Source organism: Prionailurus viverrinus, unplaced genomic scaffold, assembly GCF_022837055.1.
Source record: "Prionailurus viverrinus isolate Anna unplaced genomic scaffold, UM_Priviv_1.0 scaffold_62, whole genome shotgun sequence".
Lineage (NCBI taxonomy): Eukaryota > Metazoa > Chordata > Mammalia > Carnivora > Felidae > Prionailurus > Prionailurus viverrinus.
The window spans coordinates 600,001-619,279 of NW_025927624.1; the positions used below are offsets into that span (position 1 = coordinate 600,001).

Here is a 19,279-nt window from a genome sequence, read left to right on the forward strand (position 1 = left end):
CGAAATCAACTACAAGAAAATATTGGGAAAGGTAACACATACTTGGAGACTGAAGAACATCCTACTAAAGAATGAATGGGCCAACCAAGCAGTTAAAGAGGAAATGGAAAAATATATGGATGTCAATGAAAGGGATAACACCACAACCCCAAACCACTGGGACACAACAAAGTCGGTTATAAGAGGAAAATATATAGCAATCCAGGCCTTCCTAAAGAAGGAAGAAAGATCTCAGATACACAACCTAACCTTACGCCTTAAGGAGCTGGAAAAAGAACAGCAAATAAAACCCAAACCAGCAGAAGGCAGGAAATAATAAAGATTACAGCAGAAATTAATGCTATCGAAACAAACAAACAAACAAACAAAAAACAGAAAAATACCAGTAGAACAGATCAATCAAGCCAGAGTCTGGTGCCTTGAAAGAATTAACAAAATTGATAAACCACTAGCCAGTCTGGTCAAAGAAGAAAAAAGGAAAGGACATAAATAAGTAAAATCAAGAATGAAAGAGGAGAGATCACAACCAACACAGCAGAAATAAAAACAATAATAAGAGAATAGTATGAGCAATTATATGCCAATAAAATGGGTCATCTGGAAGAAATGGACAAATTCCTAGAAACATATACACTACCAACACTGAAACAGGAAGAAATAGAAAATTTGAACAGACCCATAACCAGTAAGGACATCGAATTAGTAATCAAAAATCTGCCAAAAAACAAGAGTCCAGGGCCAGATGGCTTTCCAGGGGGGATTTCTACCAAACATATAAGGAAGAGTTAGCACCTATTCTCTTGAAACTGTTCCAAAAGATAGAAATGGAAGGAAAACTTGCAAACTCTTTCTATGAAGCCAGCATTACCTTGATTCCAAAACCAGTCAGAGACCCCACTACAAAGGAGAACTATAGACAACTTTCCCTGAGGAACATGGATGCAAATATTCTCAACAAGATATTAGCCAACCGGATCCAACAATACATGAAAAGTATTACTCACCACGACCAAGCAGGATTTATACCTGGGATGCGGGGCAGGTTCCATATCTGCAAAACAATTAACGTGATTCATCACATCAATAAAAGAAAGGGCAAGAACCATATAACCCTCTCGATGGATGCAGAGAAAGCATTTGACAAAATACAGCACCGTTTCTTGATAAAAAGCCTCAAGAAAGTAGGGAGAGAAGGAGCATACCTCTAAATCATAATGCTAATATCATCCTCAGTGGGGAAAAATGGGAGCTTCCCCTCTAAGGTCAGGAACAAGACAGGGATGTCCACTCTCACTACTGTTACTCAACATAGTATTGGGAGTCGTAGCCTCTGCAATCAGACAACACAAAGAAATAAAAGGCATCCAAATCAGCCAGGAGGAGGTCAAACTTTCCCTCTTTGCAGATGACACGATGCTCTATATGGAAAACCCGAAAGATGCCACACAAAACTGCTAGAATGGATTCCTGAATTTGGTAAATTTGCAGGATATGAAATCAATGTGCAGAAATCGCATTCCTATACACCAACATGAAGCAACAGAAAGAGAAATCAAGAAATCGATCCCATTTACAGTTGCACAAACAGCCACACAATACCTAGGAATAAATCTAACCAAAGAGGTGAAAAATGTATATACTGAAAACCACAGAAAGCTTATGAAAGAAATTGAAGAAGACACAAAAAAATGGCAAAAAGATTCCATGCTCCTGGATAGGAAGAACAAATATTGTTAAAATGTCGATACTACCCAAAGCAATCTACATATTCAATGCAATCCCTATCAAAGTAACACCAGCATTCTTCACAGAGCTAGAACATATAATCCTAAAATGTGTATGGACCCAGAAAAGGCCCTAAAGAGCCAGAGCAATCTTGAAAAAGAAAACCAAAGCAGGAGGCATCATAATCCCAGACTTCAACCTATACTACAAAGCTGTAATCATCAAGACAATATGGTACTGGCAATAGAACAGACACTCAGATCAATGGAACAGAATAGAGAACCCAGACATGGACCCACAAACGTATGGCCAACTAATCTTTCACAGAGTAGGAAAGAATATCCAATGGCATAAAGAGAGTCTCCCGAGCAAGCGGTGCTGGGAAACTGGACAGCGACATGCAGAAGAATGAACCTGGACCACTTCCTTACACCTTTCTTACACAAAAATAAACTCAAAATGGATGGAAGACCTCAATGCAAGACAGGAAGCCATCAAAATCCTCAAGGAGAAAGCAGGCAAAAACCTCTTTGATCTTGGCCGCAGCAACTTCTTATTCAACACGTCTCCGGAGGCAAGGGAAACAAAAGCAAAAATGAACTAGTGGGACCTCATCAGACAAAAAGTCTTCTGTACAGCGAAGGAAACAATTAGAAAAACGAAAAGGCAACTGACAGAATGGGAGAAGGTATTTGCAAATGACATATCAGATAAAGGGTTAGTATCCAAAATCTACAAAGAACTTCTCAAACTCAACCACCCAAACAACAAATAATCCAGTGAAGAAATGGGCAAAAGACATGAATAGACACTTCTCCAAAGAAGACATCCAGATGGCCAACTGACACATGAAAAAATGCTCCACATCACTCATCATCAGGGAAATAAAAATCAAAACCACACTGAGCTAACCCCTTCTGCCTGTCAGAATGGCTCACATGAACAACTCAGGCAACAACAGATGTTGGCGAGGATGTGGAGAAGGAGGATCTCTTTTGCACTGTTGGTGGCAATGCAAGCTGGTGCAGCTACTCTGGAAAACAGTATGGAGTTTCCTCAAAACAGTAAAAATAGAACTACCCTACGACCCAGCAATTGCACTACTAAGCATTTATCCATGAGATACAGGTGTGCTGTTTCGATGGGACACATGCACCCCATGTATATAGCAGCACTATCAACAATAGCCAAAGTATGCTAAAGGGGCCCAAGTGTCCATCGATGGATGAATGGATAAAGAAGATGTGGTATCTAGATACAATGGAATATCACTCGGCAATCAAAAAGAATGAAATCTTGCCATTTGCAACTACATGGATGGAACTGGAGGGTAATATGTTAAGTGAAATTAGTCAGGGAAAGACAACAATCATATGACTTCACTCGTATGAGGACTGTAAGAGACAAAACAGATGAACATAAGGGAAGGGAAACAAACATAATATAAAAACAGGGAGGGGGACAAAACAGAAGAGACTCACAAATATGGAGAACAAACTGAGTGTTGCTGGAGGGGTAGTGGGAGGGGGGATGGGCTAAATGGTCAAGGGCACTAAGGAATCTACTCCTGAAATCATTGCTTCACTCTATGCTAACTATTTGGGATGTAAATTCTGAAAAACAAAAAATTAAATTAAAAAAGTAAAAATAAAAAAATAAAATAAAGTATTTGTTAATGTGTGGAATTACATCATTTGCTCATGTTAAACAAACTTTGCATTTCTCAGATTAACTGAATATAGTTGTGATTTCATTCGTTTTTTTTCTTTTCATTATTTTATTTTTTTTATGTTTATTTTTGAGAGAGAGAGACCGAGCGTGAGCATGGGAGGGGCAGAGAGAGAGGGAAATGTGGAATCTGCAGCAGGCTCCAGACTCTGAGCTGTCAGCACAGAGGCTGACACAGAGCTCAAACCCACGAACTTCGATATCATGACCTGAGCTGAAGTGGTCAACCAAGTGAGCCACCCAGGTGCCTGTATTTTATTTTATTTGAGAGAGAGAGAGAGAGAGAGAGAGAGAGAGAGAGAGACAGAGAGACAGAGAGACAGAGAGCGCACACAAGAGTGGGGGGGGCAGATGGAGAGAGAGAGAGAGAATCTCAAAAAAGCTCCAGGCTCGATGCGGAGCCAGACACAGGGCTCAATCCCATAACCCTGGACTCCTGACCTGAGCAGAAATCAAGAGTTGTATGCTTAAACCACTGAGACACCCAGTTGCCCCTCGGGGACTATATTTTCATTTGGCACTGAGACCCACAAATTCTGTCACTGCAAAGTCCCCACCAGGCCACATACCCCCTCCCCCACCCCACCCAACCTCCTCCCACAAGACCCTCCCCTCGACCCCACTGCACACTAGTCTCCCTCAGAATGAAATCCAAACTCTTCTCTGGGCCCACAGACCCCGCCAATCTGGTCCTCGAATCGTTGCTGCCCTTGCCGCCCTCGTCCACTAGGCTCCAGCCACAGTCCCCACCTTTCGTCTCAGGGTCCTCCCACTGGCTGCTCCTAGGCCTGGAATGTGGCTGGTTGCTCAGAGGGGCCCTCCTGGCCCTCCAGCTACAGCAGCTGACCCCTGCCCAGGTCTTCTGCTCCCCAGCACTCACAGCGGAAACTAGCCGTCTCCTTGTTTACCTGTTCCTGGTCTGTCTCCCCCACCCACACCCTGGTGCTCAGAATGTCAACAGGAGAGCAGGGTCATCTTAAGCCTGCAAGCCTCAGTCACTGGTCACAGGTCACAGTGGAGCCCCACCCCCTAGAACAAAGCCTGGCCCAGAGCAGACGCTCCCTAAACAACTGGTGCCTGATGACACACTTTGCCTGAGAAGTGATGACAGACTCTGAGTGACAAGTACCCTCTAGTGTGGGGCGGCAGGCCCGGTCAGTGCGAGCCCATACATGGCAGGGTGTTCTCCCCTGATCCCAGGCCCAGTGAACCCCCCCAACTCCCCGCACTCCCCATCTGGATCCTCAGTGCCCCTGAGATCAGCACATGGTGTCGGGCAGTGCCAGTCCCTCCCACCAGGCTCCCCCATCCTCCAGGGGGACAATGTACAAAGGGCCACTTCAGCAGGGAGCTTCAGCTCCATCTCAAGCCCACAGGCCTGAGGTGGGGGAGGGCAGGGGAGGGTGTGCCCCAGCCCTCTTCTGTCCTCTTGGAGCCTGCTCTAGCACAGGGCCAGGAGGGTGACAGATTCAAGCTATAGTGCAGAGAGGCTTTGTTACAGGAGCTGCGCCTTGTGGCCTGGGGGAAATGCCCTTGCACAGCGAGTGGATGAGACACATCAATGCACAGGGTCGGCGGTGAGCCAGTGCAGAGGGCGGTCCCCGTGTACCCAGGTAGCAGGAGTGGAGTGGCGCTCCCCCATGTGTACAGGGCATAGTTGTGAGGTGCAGCCATGCACTCAAGAGGCTAAAGTGCTGTAGGGTGAAGGGAGAGAGATGAGCAGAGCCGGCAGGGTCTGGGCCAAGGTAGAGGGCAGAGGCCTGGGCTCAGAGTTGGCTCCCATCCTGCCTGGGACCCTCTGCCGCAAAACCAGGCATAAAGAACTTGCTCAAATTGTGGTTCCGGAAACCTGAGCTGATAACCCGAGATATGACCATCCACCCAGTCTCCCAGGCCAGGAGCCTAGCAGTCATCCAGAATCTGGCTTCTCACTGACCTCGAGCTCCCCATTGCCAGGCACATCTATTCAATGCCCAGGTACTCGTCGTCCCACCCGGCCCCCTGTGCCACTGTCCCACGTTGCCTGCGCCACCATCCATGCTCACCAGGACAACAGCAGCAGCCTTGCCAGGGAAGGGGCTCCTGGCTTGAGCCCCACAAGCCTAGCAAAAGCCACATCTGATGTTGTCCCTCTCAGCTTGGAACACCTGCTCCCAGGATAAAGTCCAAATCCTCTAGGAGGCTCCAAGTTTCTGTGTAATCTTTCACTCCCTGCCAAGGTAGGCTCAGCTGAACTGCACTTCCCCCAGACTGAGGAAGGACTGAGCTGCCTCACCCCTGCTCTGCCCCGCAGGGCTCCTCACCCTACACTGGACGGTGCTGACCAACTCTCCTGGGGCCCCAGCACAGAGCCTGATGCAAAGGAGGTGCTGACGACAGCCCCCCTCTGCCCCCAAATCCACACACCTGCAGCTGCAGTCAGTGCTGCTGGGCTCTCACAACTGGTCTGGGGTTGGAAAAAGTCTAGTCCTGACTGGGCAAGGCACACCCCGATGAGGTGGCTCATGTACAGGAACTCGACGGGTCCCCCACAATGGGAGCGAAGTGGTGGAGAGCAGAGACACGGGGAAGGGCTCCAGCCTTCAAAGCGCTCTGAGCAGCATGGCTGATGGTCCGGAGGAGACCTGGCAAGGAAGGAGGGGAAACAGGAAGGGATATCAGTTCACCCCTGGGTGCTCAGTTCACCCCTGGGTCACCCCATGCCAGGTCAGTGCCTGGCACCATGCCCAGCTGCTGCTGGCTCAAAGGATGGGCTGGGACCCTGGCTCTGCCCCCCGCCCCCACCTCTGGAATCCTACTCTCTTGGAGGCAGAAAAGCGGGGGCTGGTAACACCACCTCACGGGGATCTGGGGAAGTGACCAGGCTGCTCCTGGCCCAGATCCTACAGCTCCGGCTCTCTGGGAGCCCAAGCAAGGTCTTCCACCTCCTTCAGGAGAGGTGGCCTGGAGCAGGTGCGCCTGGGGAGCCTCTGTGGAGCGGGAACATAGAGCCCTTTCTCTTTTCCCTTCCCAATCCAACTCTGCCCACCCCTGCCTTCGAGGGGCCGTGGTGCCCTCAGCGCAGGACCCGATCGTCTCCACCGGGGGACACTCAAGAAGCATTCACCAAATGGCACAGGGCACCATGCAGGGCTGTAGGCACTGGGGCCTGCTCCTTCATATGGAGCCGCCAGTCTGTTCTTGCTCCTCTGATTAGTCTTTTCCCTCTGCTAGATCCCGAGAGCATTCCGGAAAAGGGCCGCAAGTGCCCAAATGTCCCACTGAGTGTGAGAAAGAAGAGAAAGGAACAGCAGTGACCAGACCATCACCACAAGGGGACAGAGTCATTCAGGAGTCAAGTGGCCAGGGTCCAGGCCTTAGCAATGCCACTAAGCTTGCCGGGAGAGCCTGAGCACCAGATGAAGTGCTCCATCTTGTCTCACCATCACGTGACCATTTCACAGAGGGGGAAACTGAGGTTTGGAGAGGGGACAGGACTAGCCCCAGGTCAGGCAGCGGCGAGCTGTGGAGAGGTCCTGGCTCAGCAGAGACCACGTGCATGCCACTGCAGCTCACCAATGCTCAAGACCTCCCCATTCCTGCAGGACCTCAGTTTCCCCCACTGACCATCGGGGGCACAGCCTGGATCTTCCAGCTTCTGGCTGACTTGAGTGTTCCAGGTTCTAGAAGGCCCACATTCTAGGTCTGCTGCTCCATCTTCCTCCTCTGAGTTCCGTGATCCCGCGTCTCTGTTCTGGATCACGGGGTTCTACTTTCCAGGTGCTGTGTTCTGGTGTCTGGTCCCCAAGTTCGCCTCTCAGAAAAGTCTGCAGCCCAGGCAGGTTATCCAGCCCACATGCTTCATTTTCATTCACTGTATTCTCTCCCAGCCCTCAGCAGTCGGGGCTCACAGGTCACCACCTGAAGCTCCAGTTCCGTCGGCCCTCGGGGCTGCTTTAGGGCATGAAAATAGTTGGGGAGGCCTGTCCCAGGCCCCAGATCACTGGTCTGAACGGGATACTGGAGATCATACTCACAGTTGGGCAGGAACCCCCATCCCCACTCTTCCCTGTGTCTCCAGGACCACGTTTCTGACCACCCCCAGCCCTGCTGGCTTCTGCCCCCACCAGTCCACACGGCGACAGCCTCCAAGATGGCACTTCCGGAGGACAGAGACCTTGGGTCATTTTTCTTTGGGGTCAGAGCCTGGTACTTCCTTAGTGGGTGTCTGTTAAACACTTGCAGAATGAATTAACCAGGTGTGCCCAGAGTCCCGGCAGGATTACACACTGTCACAGCCTCAAAGACCAGAGTTCACATATGACAGAGATGCTCACGCTGTGTGTGCGTGCAGGTGATGTGCACAAAACACGTGCTCAAAAACACAGACACGTCACACCCTCAAGTCAGCAGATCTGTGCCCTGGCACCTAGCCTGGGCCCTGGCACTTGGCTGAATGACAGATGACCGAATGAATGGGTGCTCTGTACTAGGTATATGGGGGAGACGGAGATCGAATCCTCACCCAGGATCAAGGCTCAGCTGTGATTCCAAAGACCATTTCCACGAGGTCGAACTTGACTACATTGTAGGAGGACCCCCTGGAAAGGCACTTTGGGGCCGGAGTCAGTAAGGAAGGCAGTCAACAGTGCTACGCACCCACCTGGGCACCCAGATGGAGGTGAAGCAAATACACCTAGGGCCACCTCTGGCTAGGAGGGGCAGAGGGCAGCCTGGGGTGGGGTGGGGTGGGGTGGCTTTCCAGGTGGAGGTGGGAAGGCGAGGGCCCTGAGGCCCAACCCACACGACAGGAAGGACAGCAGAGGTTTGAATGAAATTCTGGGTGTGCTACATCCCAGTAGCCCCAGGTCTGGACTCTCACTGACCCAAATTCCGAGAAAGAGAGATACACAGGCTAAGCTGTCTGCCCCGGGCACACCTGTTCTGGGGGATGGGCCTGGGGCCAGGGTCCCTCTGGAAGCCACTCACACTTGGTGACCCCAGAGTCTCATGAATGGGGAGCTGGCTGTTCTCAGGGCACCTTTTCTTAGACCTCTCTCCTTTACACGGTAACTTCATTTTTCTGGTTATAAAGGTTTCACCTACAACCTAGGAAATGTGAAAATCACAGCGAAAGAAGTAATATCACCCACCATCCCTGGGGCTAACATTTGGGCCTAAGTTCTCACAGGCTTTTTTTCCCCTGCACCTTCTTGCTGGAATGAGCTATCAATGTGGATTTCCTGCCAGCTTTTGGACAGCAAGCATTTTCTCTAAGGAGCTTTGTCCTCCACATGGGAAGACCGAGTGCAGACCTGAGCACTGGGGAATTTGCTCTCCTGGGCTTCTTCCCATCCCCCTCAGACCTGACCTGGATCCTGCAGACAAATGCTCCAGCTGGGGACAAGAGTGGGGGAGGGGTACGGTCACATAGCCCTGGGCTCTCCTCTTATAAGCCACAAAGGGACTACCAACCACTCCCCAGGGTGCTCTGGGTCAGTACCAAGCACCTCAGGCCTTCAATGTTCCCTCTGTGAAATGGACGTGTTTGGCTAGCTCCCCAGCGGGGTCTCCTCTCTGGGCAGCAGGCACAGTTGCCTGAACTGGGCTGCACCTTACAGCTGCTTTCCCTGTCCACTCCACTGGCGTCTCAGACCAGGCCCTCAAGGTTCTCAGCATCTTGTGGAGCAGCCGGATGGAAATCCTGGCAGGGTGGGTCAGCCTGGCCCTTGGGGTGGGAGTCAGGCAGGGCTTCCTGGAGAGGTCTTAAAGGATGAGCCAGCACCTGCCAGGAGAGGAGGGGAAGGCCACTGCAGACAGAGTGATAGCATCTGCAAAGGCCCAGCGGCGGGCTGGGCGGGGCGGGGGTGGGGGAGGTGTGTGTGGGGGAAGCCAGCACCTGGATTCTAGTCTGGATGGGGTGCTGGTGCATTTCGCCCTCCCCACATGCCAGTGCCTGGAGGCACGCCACAGAGTCTGTCACATCCCCCACTGGTGGCTGCAGGACCACTGCCCCTACTCAGGTATGGCGCAGAACATCCATGACAGCAATAACACGCCAGGCCCCACAGCAGTCCTGGACATCTCTGAGAGGGGGTTTCCCTGGGGGCCCTTTGGGGCCAGGCTCTGTGGTTTAATGGCTCTGACAGAGGTCATCCCCCACATACAGAATGCCCCTGCCCCATTCCCTGGACCTCTCCACCATGGTGGAGGAGCCTCACACCCTCTGCTCTAGTCCTTGAGGCAGGTATGACCTTGGACCCGTCACCCATACCCTGTGGGCCTTGGCTCAAAGACTGAAGACTGATCTGGGCTGTTCCAAGGTCCAGATGGGACCAGAGCTGGCTCTGCCTGAACTGACCACAAGGGTTCCCAAACACCTACTATGTGCCAGAGCCCCCAACACTGCCTCTTTGTTTCTCTCTCCCGCCAGCCTGGAGGCAGGATCTCTTCCCACCACCATCCCTTACAGACACAGAAGGCCCCTGGATGCAGGTTTTCTGACCCTGGGATGTGGGCATAGGTGAAAATGTAGAGCCACACCTCCAAGCCACAGCTAGAACCAACTGAGATAATGTGTTACTGCTTCAGAAACTGTAGAGTGCAGACTCATTTATTTATTTTTTTTCACACAATGGGCAAGGCTCCGTTCTGCAGGACCCCTCCCAGCTGTGTGACCCTACTAAGTCACCTGTCTAGGGCTCAGTTTCCATTGAACGAAATAAGGATTACATCAGCACCCCCTCCCAGGGGTCCTGAGATACTGAAATGAAATCAAGCAAGAAAGCACCAGCCCCTCACTCCCATCCGAGCCATAAATGAGTTCGGACCATTAATATTCACGGTCTTCAGAGATGGTCCGGAAGGCACCTTCTCCATCTTTTGCTTAAACCGGCCAATCTGCACTGCTTCCGGAAGTGGCCCTCACCTGTCCCACGACCCATCACCATTCATTAAGCAGTTAAGAAACAGTCATCAAATGCCTTTTGCATGTTAGGCAAGGTGCCGGCCCCCAGAGAGTGCCTGTGTGCCCAGCCTAGAAGCCCCACCTGTCATGGGCAGCCCTCCCTTGTTCCGCCTTCCCTGGCCACCATCACTCACCCACCATGATTCCCCCAGGCTGTGTGCCAGGCCCGAGTTAGCAAGAGTGGGGCCATGATCGACCAGTCCAGAGTATTACACAAGTTCTGTGGGGTCTGTGGCCAGCTGTGACCTGTCTCCAGAAGGAAACAGCAGCAGCAGGTGCCTGGATAAAGGCAAATTAGGGCGTGGGGGGTCAGTGTGGTGTGGTGTGTGCAGAGCTGCATTAGGGTAGCAGGGGGCAGAGGCTGAGAACACAATCGGGGGAAGGGTCATAGGGATCTGGGTTAAGGGCAAAGGAGTCTCGTAAAGCAGCCTGAACTCCACTGGGCCGGGCAATGGTTCTGGGAGTCTGCAGGCCTCTGTATCCCCAGGACAACATTTTAAAATCTGGGTTTCCAGCCCCCTCTCCAGTAGTGGGATTCTGACTCAGCAGGGTGTGGCAGGGCCTGGGAAGTCTGTATTTTCCCCAAGCCGCCCAGGTGTGGCTACACGGGGCTTCCAGAGACAGAGCCCCAGGACTACGGGGAAGAAGGGAGTGGCAATCAGGGCCACAAGGAGGGTGGCCTGGAGGCCAGGACACCAGTGACGTGGTTGTCTCGGGCGTCTAGGCTTCAGAGACCGTTCCCTTTTGAGTGACTGAGGGGCCTATCCAAGGGGCCCCATCGGGCTATGGGGGTCCTACAGGCTGGATACAATCCCAGCCCCACCACTTCCTGGCTCTGAGCCCCGGGACCCAGGCACCCTCAAACTGCCAAATGGGGAGAATAACAGTACCTGCTTCAAGGGAAGTTAGCAGGCATAGCTGAGATGATGCCGACAAAGTGCGTGGCCCAGCGCCCAGCACATGGTAAGTGCTTGATAAATAGCAGCAAATTGTTATGACTCAGAGGTCAAGGTGGGGTAGAACAGCCTGGGAAGTCATCCATTATGGGCCCCGGTCAACCAGAATCCTGGAGACTGCCTCTGGCCACCCTCCCTTGCTCAGACCCCCATCTGGGCTGCTGCTTCTGGGAAGTTCCCAGCCTGCCAGGAGAGGGCAACTGGAGGTCAGACCCCGAGGAGGCCCCAGCGTCAGAGCAGGCTCTGGCCTCCTGCCTTGGCACCTCACCCTGCCCCTCCCAGGGGATTGATTCCTCCTTCAGCAGGAGCCAAAGTCTAGAGCCAAACAGGCTCTAAATTCATAAAGCAACGGAGTAATTAGGGTGTGTGAATGATTATTTCCAACTTTATTTTTCTAGATAAAATGAAAATAAGTGGGCCAACAGGGGAATTTCCACTTGGGGCGGTGCAAGAAAAAGTATTTTGGGACCCTGTTAACTTCCTGGGTTACAGGCAGTGCTGTGGGCCCATGTCAGCCCCACTCTAGACCACAGGAGGGTGGTCCACTACCCTTCTAACATACCTGCTTTCAGCCCTGCCCAAAGCCTCACTTCCCCTTCCCTTCTGGCAGGTGTGGCTAAGCAGGGTCCCTGTGACCATCCCTCCATGGTGTGAGGATGCCCTCTGGAGGGTCAGTCTCCTCCCACAGGGATGGAAAGGGAGGAGGAATGGGTAAAAGAACAGGGATGCTCCCTGGGGCTGAAAGTCATTCACTCATTCATTCATTCTTTCATTCATTCAAGCTCCTATAGGATAGGGAACTCACGGCCTAGTGGAAGACGCCACAGCAAACACACTGAAGAAAGAGAAGTGGTGCTCTGCCCAGCCCACAGCAAGGAGCCTCTCTGCACAACGAAAGGATGTTCAAGCAGAGAGGCAAAGGATGGGTGGTCGTTAACAAGACAGAGCCTCCATTCCCCTACCTGCAAAAGGTATTTTCACAGTACCTCTATCACAGGTTGCTGTCCAGATGCAATGTTAGCTACTAATATTTTAATGGGCAGGCAGGGTGCACACGAGAGGGGCTGCAAGGCCAGAGAAACAGCAGAAGGGGAGGAGGGTCTGTGGGATTTGGGGTGGAGGAGGCTTTTGAAGGGTGACAGAGTTTCAGGGCACATAGGAAGAAGTAGGTGGAACAGACATTCAGGCAGAGGGAACAGCATAAGCCAGGGAATAGAATCTGACGTTTGAGACCCGTCTGGACCATTTCTCAGAGCTCTGTCAGGTTAATGCTTGGGATCCAGTTAGGTCATTCTGTGCAGACAGCCCAAACCAGGCCAAGGTCAAGAGGATCCAGAGCAGAAGTGACGCAGGGTCAGAGGTGCAGAGGTTCCCAGGAAGAGAGGACACCAGTCCTCCTTCCCTTCTGCCCTCCATCTCACCACGGGTTACTTACTCAGAGTACTCTCTTGTCCTGGCTTCAGCCTGTTTGATGCCTCCCTCTCTCAGCTACAGTATGGCCTGGCAGCTCTCCAATTCTCTGGAGCCTTCTCTCCTTATTCAACCATCATTTATTAAGCACCTACTGAATGCCTGGGTGCTAAAGCTGGCATGGACCAGCTCCCACTGCAAGATGGTTAAGCTGTTGGTAGCCTCAAATGGGCCTTGCCGGAAGATTTACACCATGGAAACCTGCCAACGCTGTTTATCAGGTACCTTTTTCTCCCATATGGTCTGTTGCCAGCACACCATTGCCCCCTGCCCAAGCAACGGACACAGAAAGGCAGGCCCCCGCCTATAGGGACTCACACACAAGAGGAAGACGATCGCCTACTGGAGCAGGCTGTGTAGTCTTCCAGGACGCAGGGGTGAACTGGGAGACCCATTCTGGAAGAGGGGGCATAAATGCCCACTAGAAACTGAACCAAGCTGTTCAAATAGCTCTAGTGTGCCTCGTTCCCATTTTACAGGCAAGGAAACAGAGGCACAGAGAGTCAGAGTCACCAGTCCATGTTCACACAGTAAGAAGTGGCAGAGTTGAGATTTGAACCTGGGCCACTGGATCTGGAGTCCTTGCTTTTAACTTCTTCCCTTGACTGTCCCACGGTGCAATTATTGCAACGCCCACCCTCCACCTCCCCACCCTCGCCCCCCCCACACACCCCTAAGCAGCCAGCACAGGGCTATGCAAGACCATGGAGGCCCGACTGGTTTTGCTGCCCAACTAGATTCCATTCTCCTGGGGATAAGGTCTGTGTCCTCTCCACCCGGCTGCCCTCACAGGAAGATATTGTGTTTGTTGGTCTCAGTGTCTGAAGAACCTTCTGGAAGGGAGCCCTGGTCCCCCATTTGCAGGGCTAGGGCTGACTAGGAGGAAGGGGTGCATCGTGCAGCATGGAGAACAAAGAGGCTTTGGCCTTGGGGAACACAGCAGGGTCCGTTGAATGACATGGCTAAGGTGCCCATAGGGGCACAAGGAGGAGCACCCCACCCCGGCCACGGCCCACCGCTTCTCTCTTCTTCCAGAATAGCATGAGCACACGGACTTGCAGTGCCCCCAGCCCTGGCTTCCCTGGGTCACATCCAGCCCTCACAGGATCCTCATCGCCACAGGGTAAAGTTAGCCTGGCCCACCAGCTGACATCAATGCCCCCGTTTTCCAGGTACACATACTGGCACAGCGGCCAAGGATTTCCCGAGGCCTTCTCAGGTGCTGGGCTCCCTACACTCATCACCTCATGCAGACCTCCCCACAACCCTGTGGAGGAGTCTCCCCTTTTGACAGATTTGGACACTGAGATTCAGAAAGCGGACTTGCTTGGGGTGGTCCAGCCACCGGCAGATGTGGGCCAAGCAGCCCTGACCACAGCAGGGACCCTGGGCAGACTCCAGAGGGGCTGCTGAGCCAGATGGCAGCACTGCCGCCCCATCAGCTCCTCACTGTCCTTGGGAGCTTGCGTGTGCCAGCTCGCTGGGATGGCCTGACACCTCACCTCCACCTGGCCCTCCATCCCTTCGATCACGTGGGTGACTCCGGTGCCTGACCAGCCCCCCCTTCCACAACTCTCCACCCCGACCACGTGCTCACATCTCACAGCCTCTGCTCCAGCCATTCCCTCTACCTAGAGTGCCCTTCCCTTTAGTGCTGAGCAAGCCAACTCTTCCAGCAACTTCTCTCTCCTCCCTGGACTGGCAGAAACTCTTCCAAACTTTCCCAAGACCCTGTGCCTATCTCCTCAGCACCCGGAGGCCTGGATCTTCAGTACCTGCCCTGCCCGGGGAGGTGACCCGCCAGTATCCACAGCTCCCCATCAAGGCAGGTCATGACTGGTGTCCCAGGAGTGGCAAGGAATGCTATGGGAACGGGGCAGTGCCAGTTCTGGGGGGCCATGGAGGGGTCTCTCTGGTGTAGTATTCCTGCCCACAGGCCTTCGAGGGAGTCTTCCAGAGCCAGGAGAGTCACCTGACCTCCAGCTACTAGGGCTGGCTGAGACCCACCTCTGCTTCTCATGGCACTCCAGCTCAGGTGCCATCATTCTGACTTACATCCAAGCTACCCTCCCCAACCCAGCTTCCAGAACCCACTATTTGCAGATATTGATAGAGCCCTCCTCCAGCCAGGTTCCCTTCCCCACCCTGGGCAGTGCAGTGAAAAGCACATGAGCCTGGATGCGCCCCCCACCCCCTGCCAAAAACCCAAGGAAAGGACTAGGGGTGGTCTCCCCATGCCCCTCCGCCTGGTCCAGACAAGCAGCCACAGTCCCAGCCTCTGCACCCGCCCTTTTCCAGGACCCCGCTGGAGGCTTGGGGAGTGGGGGCACAGCTCACAAAGAGCCTTTTGAGCCCAGCGCCTAGGGGATGCCCCTGCCCAGGCCTAGGGAGGGGATCTAAGGCATGAGGCTTTGCCCTCCAGGGCCTGAGAAAGGTCCTGGGGCCAGCCTGTTGGGGGAGGGGGCGTCAGAACCCAGTAGTCTCCCTGGAATCCCGCCCCCACATCCTTGTCTCTATGCCCCCAACCCCTGGTCCTGGGGCTCCCACTCCCACCCATAGGGTGACGCTCAGGGAGGGAGGGGGCTGTGGGAGCCCTGAAGGCGTGAGGGTGGGGGGGATTGTGCCGGCAGCGCGGAGTTCAAGGCGGAGGGCCAGGAGTGCGTGGATGGAGGGACTGTGGCGCGGGTCCCCCGGGACGCCAGTGTCAACTCACCCATCTCCAGCCTGGTCTCAGCAGCAGAGGCAACAGCGGCGGCGGCGGCGTTGGCTCCGCGGCCCCCGGAGCTCCAGGCTGGGAGATGCTGGCTTCCTCCGCAGTCTCTCGTCCCATCCCGGGATCCGGTGGCGGCTGCAGCGGGCTCCAGGCTTCGCGGGCGTCGCGGCCCCGGGCACGGCCCCTATCCCCGCCTCCCGCCCCACCTCCACCCCTTCCCGCGGTCCAGGCAGGCCCGCCTGGCTGCACCCTGGGCCGCGGCGCGGGGGAGGGGCCCCTCGGGAGGCGCGCGTGGGGCGAGAAGGGTGCCGAGGCGAGTCCCGAGCGTGGCGAGCAGAGGTGCCGGCTCCCGCTGGGTTCCGCGGCTTCGGACCCCGGCCCACCCCCCACCGGAGCCCCCTCCCCTCTGTTCGCTGCCCCGCGCTGGGCCTGGCGAGGGGGGCGTCGGAGCTGTGGGTACCGTTGACAGTTAGGCCTCTGTGCGCATGCGCAGTGGTTGCCTCTTCTGAAGTGCGCAAGCGCGCTTGTGCCTGGCGGTATTGCTTGCTGCTGGTGACTGAGAAGTGGCAGCTACCCAAACGCGGATCCTCACTGCTGGCGTGTTGTGGCCAGGCGGGTTTGGCCTGTCTCCGACGCTAGTGTTGGGCTCGGGAGGTAGTGGAAAGGGAGGGCGGGGTGAAGTCTCTGTGGAGCCCGCCGGCTTCGCAATGAAGAGGATTTGGGGGTTCGGGAGGGAGAAGGGCATGTCGCCCTTGGGCTCCGCTTCTGGCTTGCAGAGGCAGGGCAGGGGCGTTGGGCAGAAGAACAATACAACTGACAACTTGCTGCTGGGTTACCATGTCCAAGACAGAGATCTCAGAAAGATCCACAAGGCTGCCTGTGTGGGCACCGCAGCGCAAGCGCAGCAGATTCTGTTCTTGGGGGGAAATGGCGTGGATGATAGAGACAAGATGAACAGGTAATAGGGGCTTGGAGGCTGGCAGGGAGGAGGTGGGACGGACCTGGGAGAAGAGCACACCTGGCCTAGCTCTACCTGTGCATCCGAGCCCTCCCTCGGGGGGCTGGGTTCTCTTCCCTCCTGAGGTCCCGCTGCCCCTCGGTCGTGGGAACCCTACGTGGTCTAGCACCAGGCCGACAGCGTGAGCGGCAAAAACAAAGTCTTCAGCTGCCCTGGCACGTACCCGGTAATTCCTGAAAAGACCACTTGACTCTCAAGTTTGACGTGATTTACCCAAATTTCAATAGTAATACACACGAAATTAAGTGTCGACAACATGTTGTTTTTAATGGATTCATTTTTATACCATAACGTCATAGAAGAGTGCATAATGAAATAATTCCTGTAATCAACTTCTGGGCTAGACATTCTTGGGACAAAATCCAGTACCCAGTTTATGTCTGTGTACACTTAGGTGTGTGTGCTATTTCCTGAGGGACCTTGGAAGGACATTTTGAAGTGGAAGATGGCTCTGAATAGGAGGACTCCTTTGTCTCAAAATGTGTACCCTTCCTGTATTTGTCAGTGTTAGGTAAAGCAAATGAAAGCATCCTGGTTTTAAGAATTTTGAGCTACACATGCTCTTCTTGTGATGTCATTAAGGAAATTTTTGGACTCACTGTCTTGTACATCTGAAACTGATAGAAAACGGTATGTTAACAAACTGGAATTAACCTAAGAACTTATGTTTTTATATAGGAGGTAGATTTGCCCTTCCAGATATCAAAATGTACCTGAAATTTCCACAAATTATTCATTTACTCACAGCTGAAAAGACAGATAAAGGTGTGGTGCAGAGTAGAACATGACCAACGCTCAAATATACTTAAGACTTTAGAATTTCATACTGGTGACATTTCATATTAGTAGGAAAAGGTGAACTATTCGTAAGTAGTGGAGAAACAGCCTATTTGGAGAAACCTTGTTAGAATTTTATCTCCCTAAAATAAGTTCCAGATGGGCTATAAATTTAAAAATTGTAATATGCAAAATAAGAAAAGTAACAAAAAAATCCCACAAATGCCTATTTACCCATCCTAAGAATGACTTGAAAAGCAAGACTTTTGGGGGGTGCCTGGGTGGCTCAGTCAGTTAAGCCTCTGACTCTTGATTTCGGCTCAGGTCATAATCTCAGGTGTTCGTGGGTTCAAGCCCTTCGACGGGTTCCCTGCTGTCAATGTGGAGCATGCTTGGGATTCTGTGTTGCCTCTCTCTCTCTCTCTCTCTCTCTCTCTCTCTCTCTCTCTTTCTGTCTCAAAAAAAAATTGGGGCCCCTTGGTGGCTCAGTCGGTTAAGCGGTCTGACTTTGGGAGTCATGATCCCGTGCTTTGTGGGTTCGAGCCCCGCTTCAGGCTCTGTGCCGACAGCTCAGCTTCTGTGTCTCCCTCTCTCTCTGCCCCTCCCTTGCTTGCACGCTGTGTCTCTGTCTCCCAAAAATAAATAAATATTAAAAAATATTTTTTTAAATCAAGAATCCTGGAGATTGATTTAGCAACATAAACAACTAAAAGCCTCTATCAGAAGATAATATTATTAAAATAAAAGACAATGCACTTGCAAATATTTACAACATATTTGTATCAGACAACAGAATCTATCTTCGTTTTACAGGGAAGTCTTTGAAATCAAAACAAACAAAAACCTCTAATTTGAAATCGTGCAAAGTATTTCTTTGCATATCTACAAGGGACCAGTGGACACAGGGAAATATAGTGTCCCTGGGAAAAAAGAAATTTAAGTGAAAAAGGGACTGAAATACAGTTTTCCATCTACAACCTTTGTGAAAATAGAGTGATGGTGCTTATGCTGCCGCTTAAAGTTTAAGTTGTTTTTGACTTTCCAACAGACAATTTGGTGTAAGTACCACATTTAAAAAATATGTATTCATTTTACCCATCAATTTTATTTCTAGTAAAATATCTTTAGGAAATCACTAGAGATAAATGACATACATTTTGCTTTTCTCAGCACTATTTACAATAACAATGTATTAAGAAGTACTCGTATAATGGCTTTTATAAGTAAATGTCATTACATCCATAAGATGGATATGTGATCATTGAAAGTGGCATAGATAATAGATATACACAGAGATGCAGAGCTGTGCTTTAGTGGATCATTAAGTGAGAACAAAAATCAGTGTGATCATAGGTACACACAAGCAGACTAGTTTTATGTTAAGCCCAAAAATGCAGAAAATGTGACGACATTTGTTATTTCTGAGCCTTTGTATTTACATGCATTTTTCTTTGCCTTCAAAGAAAATCTGTGCTTTCTACAGGAAAAGGTGTATAAAGGTCCTATTAAAAGTTTATTATCAACAGAAAGGGTTTATTGTCGTTGAAGTGATCCTGGAGAAGAGCAAGAATATTGATCTTATATACATAAAAATAATTTCTCACTTTGTGTTAAAAAATATTTTTGGATGTAAAATAAGAAAAGTGAGTTAATTAAAATGTTTTTTGAGGATTGGCACATTTGGACAACTTTTGGCCTCTTCAGAAGTAAAGGGAGTATTTTTATTTGCACTTGTAGATTTTATTATGCATATATTAAGCATATACATATGTTTTCTGTTATAGGTAGCTTTATTACGTGTAATAGGTAAATGATTTATATTAATCATGAAAATAAAATATATTAGTTGTGTGCTTATGAAAAAAAATAAGACCTAGCAAATATAAGGGATTATTTACTGTTTCAGAAGTATGCTTTCCTTTATATACCTTTTCTTTAAAAATATT

General features: G+C 51.6%; 2 protein-coding genes and 1 long non-coding RNA gene across 4 annotated transcripts in view; 1 reads left to right on the forward strand and 2 right to left on the reverse strand.

The window, feature by feature from the left end:
* The window catches only part of LOC125159788 (ankyrin repeat domain-containing protein 26-like), a 708,468-nt gene that overhangs the window by 369,067 nt on the left and 320,122 nt on the right, over nt 1-19,279 (reverse strand). The window lies entirely within an intron of this gene.
* Nucleotides 1,018-15,708, reverse strand: LOC125159795 (uncharacterized). Of its 2 annotated transcripts, XR_007149926.1 has the most exons (4): nt 15,539-15,708; nt 6,560-6,713; nt 5,860-6,077; nt 1,018-1,051 (listed from the first exon to the last, which is right to left on the reverse strand). It is a non-coding gene; the product is annotated as an uncharacterized LOC125159795 (long non-coding RNA). The 2 variants fall into 2 exon arrangements; XR_007149925.1 differs by lacking the exon at nt 1,018-1,051 and having other exon boundaries at nt 5,851-6,077.
* LOC125159799 (ankyrin repeat domain-containing protein 26-like) overlaps nt 16,096-19,279 on the forward strand; it is a 156,737-nt gene continuing 153,553 nt past the window's right edge. Inside the window, exon 1 of the mRNA XM_047848414.1 lies at nt 16,096-16,496. Coding sequence (XP_047704370.1) covers nt 16,246-16,496 — 251 coding nt within the window. The 5' untranslated portion in view covers nt 16,096-16,245. The remainder of the gene's footprint in view (nt 16,497-19,279) is intronic.